This window comes from Arachis ipaensis, chromosome B02 (assembly GCF_000816755.2).
Source record: "Arachis ipaensis cultivar K30076 chromosome B02, Araip1.1, whole genome shotgun sequence".
Classification (NCBI taxonomy): Eukaryota; Viridiplantae; Streptophyta; class Magnoliopsida; order Fabales; family Fabaceae; genus Arachis; species Arachis ipaensis.
In genome coordinates, this window is record NC_029786.2 from 104,846,603 (window position 1) to 104,857,350 (window position 10,748).

At 33.2% G+C, this 10,748-nt stretch overlaps 3 protein-coding genes and 1 non-coding gene across 6 annotated transcripts; 2 read left to right on the forward strand and 2 right to left on the reverse strand.

Moving 5' to 3' along the window:
- LOC107626199 (TNF receptor-associated factor family protein DDB_G0290931) lies at positions 1,321-4,239 on the forward strand. Of its 2 annotated transcripts, none has more exons than XM_016329023.2 (3): positions 1,321-1,508; positions 2,187-3,126; positions 3,849-4,213. In XM_016329023.2, exons 2-3 carry the CDS (start codon positions 2,272-2,274, stop codon positions 3,996-3,998), a joined length of 1,005 nt encoding a protein of 334 aa, XP_016184509.1. In that variant the 5' UTR covers positions 1,321-1,508; positions 2,187-2,271; the 3' UTR covers positions 3,999-4,213. The 2 variants fall into 2 exon arrangements, with proteins under 2 accessions (XP_016184509.1, XP_016184508.1); XM_016329022.2 differs by having other exon boundaries at positions 1,322-1,508; positions 2,176-3,126; positions 3,849-4,239.
- Positions 4,388-6,537, reverse strand: LOC107626200 (DNA-directed RNA polymerases II, IV and V subunit 8B). Its single transcript, XM_016329024.2, has 4 exons — positions 6,361-6,537; positions 5,588-5,745; positions 5,075-5,163; positions 4,388-4,748 (listed from the first exon to the last, which is right to left on the reverse strand). The coding sequence occupies exons 1-4, from the start codon at positions 6,434-6,436 to the stop codon at positions 4,637-4,639; spliced, it is 435 nt and encodes a 144-aa protein (XP_016184510.1). The 5' UTR covers positions 6,437-6,537; the 3' UTR covers positions 4,388-4,636.
- On the forward strand, positions 6,620-9,560 carry LOC107626201. Of its 2 annotated transcripts, none has more exons than XM_016329026.2 (4): positions 6,620-6,731; positions 7,834-7,983; positions 8,141-8,289; positions 9,123-9,551. In XM_016329026.2, exons 2-4 carry the CDS (start codon positions 7,854-7,856, stop codon positions 9,198-9,200), a joined length of 357 nt encoding a protein of 118 aa, XP_016184512.1. In that variant the 5' UTR covers positions 6,620-6,731; positions 7,834-7,853; the 3' UTR covers positions 9,201-9,551. The 2 variants fall into 2 exon arrangements, with proteins under 2 accessions (XP_016184512.1, XP_020972181.1); XM_021116522.1 differs by having other exon boundaries at positions 6,723-6,756; positions 9,123-9,560.
- Positions 10,228-10,300, reverse strand: TRNAA-UGC. Its single transcript has one exon. It is a non-coding gene; the product is annotated as a tRNA-Ala (tRNA).

Sequence of the window (10,748 nt, forward strand, 5' to 3'; positions counted from 1 at the left end):
TAACTTTATATATATATATATATTCTTCTAATTTAAATTTTTACTTATGATATGAATTGTAGTCATAATAATTCAAAGCTCCTTAGACAAATTTATGACTTCACATATATACTTCTAAGTTTACAATGATAAAGATCAAATAAAAAAGTGCGAGTTAGGAATTCTAGTAATCCTTAATTATCTGTATCCAATTCATCGACTAATCTTATTTAATTTTATTAGAAAGAATTTTTGTTACAGATAAACTGAGGGTAGCTAAGTGAATGCTTTTTAGTGGAACAAGGATTTCAGGCATGTTGACGAGATGCATTACAACTATAGCAGTTCAAAGTTGACAAATTATTGTTCATATCACAATTTCATTTCAAAGTTTTCTTTTCTTTATTTTTTTTTTTATCTACTAAAGGTAGAAACATTCCAAACAAGAAAAGATGATTAAGTGAAAATGTTTAATTCACATCATTCAAATGAACAAGCTTAAGCTTAAGTGAGACATTTGATCAAGCTCTGTACTGTTTGTGTAGTTGTGGTGTGAATTACTGCAACCAGAAACTTTAATCACAGTAAAAGAAAAGCAACAAAGTTAAATCAGCTTTTCTTATGAACAAAATTAAACCTCATGATTAGTCTTGTTAACAGAGTAAGTGGGTACAATTAATCAATATTAAACTATATTACAAGAATAACTCTATACTTCTATTAAAATTAATATTATTAAGGTGGCTACTTCTAATAAAATGTCTTTTGCGTGAAGATGATACTACCAACTTTTAGATAATTTAGTCAAATATATTAAATTAAACATAATACAATTTTCACATGAAGATGTGTTCGAGTGAGTAGACATCTATTATTAATGAAGAGTGTTAGGTAAACAATGACCATCTTGAATAACATAAACAACCACCAATCAAATAAAAACACATTACACCTCTAAATTAATCATCTAAATTTTAATATTAAAATAACCATCCATGCACCTATTGAAATGAACATCCAATATATCTATTATTCACATTGTTTAATATTTTTATTGTCTACCTATACTTTTTCATTATTAATTAAACTTGGACATTTAGAGTATTCCTTTTTTTTAGTTGCTCGCAGTATCTCCCAATTCGACAAGCTAAGGACTAATATATCGCATAATTGAGCTCCACTTAAAAGTCTGTCGCTAGCCAATAATTTGGCTCAGGATTCCAATCTTGACACTTGTTTAAGCAATGAGTGAGCCGAACACTCCACCAATCCAAATTAGTTATTTAGTATATTCCTTGGTGAATGCTGACAAACACATTATAATATTGGACGGTTAGAACAGTTGGAGCATTACACATAAAAAATGAGAGAAAACAAAAATGGAAAGAAAGAAGCAACATTTGGAGTCTATAATTAGTTGATCCCTTCTTTCTCTATGTCTCTCTGACTCTCTCTTCCTTTTAAGGTTATCGGAATCAATGACCCTTCACGCAACATCGTACAATTAGATCTCACACCAACCCATGTCGGTAAGTTCTTGTTTTTTCCCCCCGAATATATCATATTTTTTTGTAAATGATTATTGAGATTATAGGATTTGTTTGATCTAGTTGTTTTAATTCATGGTTTGGTTTTATTCAAATCACTTGGGTTGCGCTGCATTGAAAGAAATTTCGTTTCTTTTCTGTTCCAATTTCTCAATGCTGTATGTTTTTAAGGTTTCTCTCAGCTCGGGAATGGAAAAACCTGATTTTGAAAATTCATTGGCGTTAAGAAAAAAGTTTTTGTTTTTTGTTTTTTTTTTTTTCTGAAAAAGAAAATAATGATGATATTTTGGAAAATTGAAATGCAATGATATCCATAGTAGCTAGAATCTCGATTTAACTCTTAAAATCTTCCGATATTACGATTTTAAATGAGTTTATCGATTTTACGAAATTTGTACTAAGTCTGACGATTTTACGATTTAAATCTTGTTAAGATTTTACGTTTTACGTTTTTTATTTATTTTTTCGATTTTACGTAAAATCTCGATTTTCTCTACCTTGAATTTTTGATATCCAGAATTCAGTCAACATTTAGCAGTAGATGTTGACAATATTGGGATCAGGAATTTGATGTGGATGATGCTGGAAACAATGAATTTATGAAGCTTAAATATATATATTTTTTATATTATCTGAAACTTGATTGAAGGATTCACCAAGCAAGAACCCTCCTACAACCGAAGTGGACCTTGGTTTTGAGAAGGTTCCTGAGAAGATTGAAGAAGATGGAAAAGTTGCAGGTCCCATGCTCCATTGTGGTAATTGTGATACAGAAGTAGTTCACAAGCTGGCTGAAATGTTCCTTCCAGGATTGGCTTGTGCCTGCGTCGATAACACGACCGGATATCCCTTCTCCACACCTGGTTCAGTGGCAGGTAATTTCAGAAAGGAAATGATAGATTATCTCACACAAAGAAGTGAATCATTTGTAGCTGAGTCTGTTATCTTAGAAGGTGATCCACAAGGTGAAGTATTGGATCATCCGTTTGATATTATTTCTTATTTCGTTGATGAGTTTGTTATTTCAAAGAGGAATCTCGTTAGTCAGGTCTCTGGATGGCTGCTAAGTGATTGGAGAGAAGACAAAGTAGATGATTTTATTCAGGAGATGGAAATGAATGGATTTTGGTCCTTTGATAGAAGAGAAACTATCGCCAAGTCTCTGCTTAAGAATGTTGATTTCAAGAATGCATATCACTGCAATGAAAGTTTTCATTCTCAAGAAGATCTTGACAATCATGTTGATGTTTGCAACTTTAGAACTGCATTCTGTCAAAATGAGGGATGTGATGCCATGTTTTGCTCAGCTCATTTTGAGCAGCATGACTTGACCTGTCCTTTCAAGATAATTCCGTGTGAACAGAAGTGCTCAGATAGCATTATGAGACGTGATATGGACCGGCACTGCATAACTGTTTGTCCGATGAAGATAGTGAACTGTCCATTTTATGGAGTAGGTTGTAGAGCTGCCGTTGCTCAATGTATGATTGAAAAGCATTGCTCAGACGACATTAAGACACACTTGATGCACGTGCTTAAAGGCATCCACAGGGAAGCAACTGCTGAAGATCTCAGCCGACGAGTGGAGAAAATTATGCAGGTTAGTCAAGATATGCATTATAACAACTTTTGCTGTATAAATTTTAAGTAGGATAATGTTGTGTTTGATGACATTCTGAAGACTTGAAAAGATTTTCAAATTAATTATTGACGAACTACTGAAAGGATTGTGTTACCTTTCTAATCTCATTAACGCAACGGTACTGTTAATTTTGATTGTTTTGTGCTATGAACTAATGGTTTAACTTATACATTAACTAGACACACATTAACAGGGGCCTTGAGCTGAAAAATCTTATTGATTAGTTTCATTTGTTCTTTCACCACAAAACTATAATATATATAGACCAGATTTGTTGCTTGATTGAATAGTGTATTAGTATCATGTATCTTTTTGTTCATTTTATAAGTTACTCAAGAATTCTGCTTGAGAACAGCTTCTTGCACTTGACCTCTTGATTTATTTCAGTACAGTTCTGTTGGATTACCTATTATTTAGCTTATGATCATAACATTTAGGAAATTCGGCTGATTCTAGTGATTTTGTTCCCTTTGAGCAATAGATCTAAGTTTTGATTTTGAGTTGTTTAGACCAAAAAACAAAGGAGAGTTTGAGAGAACATGAATTTAGTGTTATCCTCTTGTCAAATAGCCTTAATTGTAAACTTAATTGATCAGTTTCGATTCGGTTTCCAATATCATTTGAGGATAAAGATTTTCGAATTTTCTTTGTTTAACCGGTATTCGCATGCTTTATGACAGGCATCATCAGGGACCAGGTTAGCAGAGGCTCGGGACATGAGAATGTTCAAATCTATTGTCAAGAATCTTGAAGCAAAGGTAGGGCCTATGGAAGTAACTCCCAAGAATGAAGATAGTCATGAAAGTAGCACAGAAACACAAGGGCACTGAACAGAACACACAATAAGGAAGATGAAAGTAATGTAAATAAGGAAAATGGAACTGAGGGTAGTAATGCAGAGAATGTTAAAACACACAGGATCTTAAAATTTTGTAACTTAGAAGGTGGAAAGAGTTTTGAAATGTTGCTCAAGTTTTCTCATAAGAGAAGACATTTTTCCATTTCTGTATGTAACTATTGGCATATGCAAAATTTTCCCATTTGTTAAGAGATTTGCAACATTCCTTACTATCCTCTGTCCTCCCTGCATTTCTTGTGCATCTTTTCTTATTTTTTTCACAGATAAATTTTTATGGAATTTGGATATTTTATCATGGAGATATTTTGCTATGAGAGAATCATTATTATTTTTTTAGATATATCATATATACACTTACAATGCACACAGATTAAATACCTATTATATTAAAAAACACAGTAATACACATTTGTAGATAATTTAAACCAAATTATTCCATCATGTTCGGATAACTGGCAAACGTAGAGTTAACTTACAATCAATTCACCAAGATATTTTGATTTCCAAACATCTGGTCACAAGCATCACATTAACATGAACAAAATAGGTGGTTCTGATTGTTACAACAAAGTTTCACTACATCCTCATTGATATGCACTTTCAATTTTCTCAGACTTTCCTCATCAGAAGAAACAACCTCTGATCAAGCTCAAACTTGTTGAAGTGAGAGGGTTCTCCCTTCAACATCATCAGAAGTCCACCAAATGAAATATTTATCTCCCTATAATTCAAAACCAATAAACCATATAAAGGAGGGGAAATGTAAAAGACTCTGCAACATTGAATTATAATTTAATTGGATAAAGTTCAGCTCTAACTATGGTGCTGCTACTTGGAAACAACATCCTCTACATGTCTCTCCATTCTTTAGAAAGGAAGAAAATACAAATAATTGTGTTCTCGGAGATAATGTCGTATATCTGTCCTTGGATACAAACACATTTTTCTATCTCACAACTTTTATATTTGTGGTTTGTGTCAGTTACCAAGACAAGCAAACTATGCAGGAATTATATTAATTATTAAAAGCATCATTGTTAAACTTACGCTTTTTCACGCCCCGAACCCTCTGATACCCTATAGAGCTTCCCATACATGACATATTCAAAATTCTCGGCCAATGATAGCCGATTGTTCTGGAAAACAAAGAAAATCAAAGAATTCATTAAGGGAATAAAAAAACTAGCATGAGAACAAAGAAAAAATATGAATTATAAAGGGAACTATAGACTTTGTAATTAACTATTATTAGTCCACAAATATCAGATGTATTTAGGAGAAGAAAACATTCAAGAAATATACTTAGGAGAGGAAAACATTCTCTTGCCACATCAACTCTATTCGTGATCTAAATTCCAAGATTATGATGAACAAAAGCTCCAAACTATCAAACAGAAATCTAATGGCAATGTTACTACAACTAAAGATTGTCACACACCTTAGGATGTCAATGCTCACATTGTCTAATACACACGAAAAGATATACATTCCTTGTTGGAACTTGGAACAAACCATTTACCTGAACAAGAAGATAAGACATAAGACATGACAACAATTTACCTGAACATAATACCCAGTGTCTGGTGTTCCATCCGGATTAAGCGTTGGAACAAGCAGGAGTGCAAATTTCTGACCAACCTTTAATGGATATAACTCAGAATTGATGTCAAGGTGCATAAACATGTCAAACCTTTCACTCCTTGCTTCAATGCGAGTAACTTCAACATCACACAAAACCAAGGTGTTGGAATCAAATTCAGACAACAAAGTCTAACAATAATGTCTCTAATAAGAGCAAATAATCCACTCATCAGATAACATGTTTTTTAATGGAAATTTTGGATTTAAACACCACGAAAGAGGTCAAGTAATATAACAGTGGAGTGCAAATAGTTATTTAAAAAAAAAAATAGAATGTAATAGAATCAGCTAACTTCACAAGAAATTAAATTTAAAATAAATAAATAAAAATCCGTTTTACACTGAGACTCTCATTCTAGCACCAAAAAATAAATAAATAAATAAATAACACTCCACAATGCAATGAAATGCAGCTTATTAAAATAAATAAGAACAATTTTAACTGAAAAATTAAAACAAAATAAATATGCAATATTGCATTTTAGTTTTTTTTTTTTTTTATCTTGATTAAAAAAAGGTTAATCGTAAAAACACTGCAACTAAACAACAGTGTTTTAACACAGAGGTAGCGATCAGCTTAATAAATTCGTCTAAAGTTAAAACCTTCAACTCATCAATAATAGGAAGCAAGGCAACAGATTTATAGAGAAGCAATAATAAAAGTTGAGTAATAATAATAATAATAATAATACCTTTGTCAAATAATTTTTTGTCATCAGGGTTCAATCTTTCAACTCTAAAGATATCTTCGAAGAGAACCTCCACCATCGTCGTAGTAGCGGTAGCACTAAGCCACTAAGCAAAATCCACCAACTCGTTTCTTCAATATGGACTCTGGTGTGTAATAAACTAATAATGGTTCGCTTTGACCGGTTTGGTCCGGTTCGGTGATTTGGCTTTGGAATTTGGATTTGGGCCCACTAATATTTTGTGATGGATTGGGCCTGTTATGGCCCAAATTATAAGGCCCATTTATAATAATTAGTGTGTTTTGCTTTGAATCCTTCCCTGACGAGTAAGAAGAGCCACCGGCAGCTGCTACCAGCGCCTCCTCAAAACTCAGGTACCTATGCTCTTAAAGATTGCTAGTAATTCTTCATTTCCAGCTTCTAGCTATCGATTCTTTCATTTTGTTGTAGTAGTAGTAGTTGTTTTCATTTCTCTCTTAGTGTGTGTGATTTTCATTTGTTCAAATCTTTGCATAGCCATAATTAATAATGATGCGAGTTGTTCTTAGATAGGTGGCATTTAAATCGTGTTGAATATGCGTATGCAAATTTTGTAGTTGTTACTGCTGCAATATTGGCAACCTTGTTCTCCCTCCATAACCTTTTGATGTTGCTTTTGTTCGAGCAGGGTGGATACCGGCGTAAAGCATGCTTTTTGTTATTGTGTGCTTATTTATGGTTTAATATATTCATTAATTTATTATAATCTGGTTATTCTTATTGAACCACGGTTAAACCAGTTAGACCTTTAAACTTTTGAATAGTTACCAAAACAATTCGATGTCCGGTTCAGTTTTTACAACCATGCTGATATCTCGTCTTCAACCACTGTGGTGGCTTTATGTTGGTTTTGTTGCACTTTAAGCATGGAACCCCCTAATGAGGTTATTGTCATCTACGTGTTTGATGTGTATCCCGAAAGAATTTCATATACTCTGAAAGTGAAATTTATGTCTAATAATGTGCCATTGCAATAAAGTAAAATTGATTTGATACTGAAAAAAATGAATTTTTATTGTGGATTGTTATTATATGTTGCTGCTGCTACTACTTCATTATGCTCTATCAATTTCTGCTGCTGCTTAGTTTTGTTGAATGTTGTTTTTGGATTGTTGTTGTTGTTTTTGATTTGGGTAAATTGTTGCTTCATTTATAGGAAATGAATCGTAGAACGAATCAAAGTATGCCTTGCCTATTATTACTTTATAATGAGAATGCATCTTTATGCAGTAGATTATTAGATTTAGTATATTTATGTTCATGTTTTATGATGGTTTATTTATGTTTAACACTCCATGGCTTTTTGCCTTTTGATGCCTTGAGATTATGTTCTTATGAATATGTTGGTAGATTATTAGATTAAAATGTTATGTATGATACATATTATATATAGGTCCGCTTTCCACTATAAAGCATGGTGTTGTTGAATTGTGACAGGCGTTTTTGCTTCTTCGACAATGGCAACATGGTTGCAAAGGATAATTAGAACCAGAGCCTCTAGTTTTCCCCCAACAACACCAAAACTGCTCCCTCATCATTCTTCTCCTTCTTCTTCTAGATTCTTCTCCAAATCAACCCAATACATTGGTACGCTACCTATCATTTCCTGCTATATACCCCATCTGCATTTTCATCCTCAACTTAGGACTCTTCATATGTTTTTATTGTGTTTAGTCTCTCGAAAACTAAGTCTTTCAATGTAATTTGAATGATTGTTTTTGTGTAACTGTGCTTGATTATGCAGTGAAGGTTGGAATACCAGAGTTTCTAACGGGAATTGGGAATGGAGTTGAATCCCATGTTGCGAAACTTGAATCTGAATTAGGTGACTTCCAGAAGCTTCTCGTCACTCGCACCCTCAAACTCAAGAAGCTTGGCATTCCTTGCAAACATGTAATCCTTTGCTCTTTACTTGCTTTCTTTGCTACATACGTCCTATTATGATGCATCATAAACTGTTATATATAAACTGAAAAAAGTAAATAAGCTTGAGATTAGTTTCTTGAGGTTACCATCCCGCACCATTCTATTGAACTGGACAAACCTACATTCATGTTGTACAATAATAACGAGTTAAGAATTCTGATAAGAGAGGGACTTATAGGGAGGTAGAATTTCAGAAAGTGAAAGACAGACGAGGGAAATTTAAGAGAATTAACATACTATCGATACCCTTTCTCCATTTGGCACTTATTCTGATTTTCTCTCCTTCTGGACCGATGACCTATGGTCCCACCTCCCGTGCTAACTTTTCTGATTTTGTCACTTAACTCATGCAATCATGCTGATTCATCATATCGTGGTTGGGTTTTGTCGCTACCTTGTATATTACATATACACTAGCTTAAAGATTAAGGGTGTGTTTATTATGAGTTTCATGTTTGAAGGGAAGGAAACGGAGGGAAGAGAGGGGGGTTTTGAAAATTGTTGTAGATTACGTTATAACAATTTTCAAGTTGACATTTTAAGGAGTTGTGGTGTAGGGCTGAAAGAAGGTAGGGATGAAATGAAGAAGATGGATGAGTGTGTTGTTGCTGCTGCTGCTGTGTTGGTGCCTTGGTGATGGGTGGTGAGACTGTTCTCGTTCGGTCAATCCTAGGACTTATTAATTGGGACTAAGATGACCCACTTTTTACCTTTTGTTATGATTGAAATACTGATTTCTTTTGTTCTTGAAACGTACAATTGTATAGTTCACTTTCTAAACCTAGTTTCTGGTTTTGCAGAGGAAGTTAATATTGAAATATGCACACAAATATAGGCTTGGATTATGGAGGCCACGTGCTGAGCCCATGAAAGCCTAATTAGTTTTGGAGTAGAAGGGTATGACCAAATCATATACGTTTTGTCGCAGTGGCATGACACTACTCAACTTTGCATGAAATGATGAAAGTCATTGCCTTATCCATCTTTTTCGTGAGGTTGTTTCTTCTGGAAAAAAATATATTTGTTATTTCCTATCTTCAGGGTTGTCATGGCATTTTCCATGTTTAATCACAAGATGATTAGACAGCATGTTGTGCATGATTTATGTATGAATGTGATAACTTTAGATTTGGGGGGCTTGTGCCTTGTACAAATGTCATAACTTCCCCAATATTTTAGATTTCAATTTCACAATAAGCAATGAAACTAACTACTAAACATGTTCCACCTTTTTTTTTTAACTTGAAGGGAAGGTAATCTACAAAATCGATTGTCATACATACACGACGATTATTTTATTTATTTATTTGAGTTAATGTGTGTTATGCCGGTCTCGTTGATGTGATGAACAACTCAAGTCAGAAAAGATATGATGTAGAAAAACACTTCATGACGACATATTCATAATAGTACCTAACGTTAGAAAGCATTAAGCTAAATATTGAAATGAGCCAATGACGCACTTGGTGAAGAGTTAAAAACGATTCCATTGTGGATAGATGCCAACTTTTTCAGGTGTATTCTGATGTGAGAAGTGTTTTTACTCGAGAGTTTGCACAACACGTGGAAAGGAAAATCTAGGCTTGATCTAATTGATTCTATGAAGCTTTAACTATTAGATCATAAAGCAATTAGTGTTATATGATCATACATGGTTGAGTTAATTCGACATGCTCCTTTGGTTGAGTTAATTCGACATGCTCCTTTGAATTTGTAAAGAAACTAATGCAAAGTATGGGTTAATTCTAAACTTTGGAGACTATAGATAAACTACTAACACTGCTGCGAAGGTTTTAGTGATTAATCCCCTGCTTTTCGTAACTGTGTATGCCTGTTAGAATGAATATATTTATTATTAAAAAAAAACAAAATCAATTAATAAAAAATATGGAAATAAAAAAGAAATGGAGATGCGGGGGATCGAACCCCGTGCCTCTCGCATGCAAAGCGAGCGCTCTACCATTTGAGCTACATCCCCATGCATGTTGAAAGGCTTTAGCTAAAATATATAACAGAGTGAAGGACAGATGTTTCGAAGTAATGGAGTGAGTTACATCACTAAAATGTGGTTAGGAGTTTTTGCTTTTTATTCTGAAGTTTGTAATTTATAAGTTCCTTTGAATAATTTTACAAACAAAATTAAATTTTGTCAGTACAATTCAAACAACATTATTATATCTACTTTTGAGATAAATAAATTTTCAAAACAAATCATATTGAACTACTAAACCTAATTTGGATCAAAATCAGCATTACAAAATCATGGCCAAATCTATGTTTGCAAACTATAATCTAAATGCACCCTGTATCTCATGATTTTACTTTTTAAGGCATCTTTGTTAAAATTTTTGCTTGTTTTTCCTCAATTTTGTTTTATATATTTTTATTGGTCTAGGATTTAAAGTATATATATTTAGTTGTTAAAA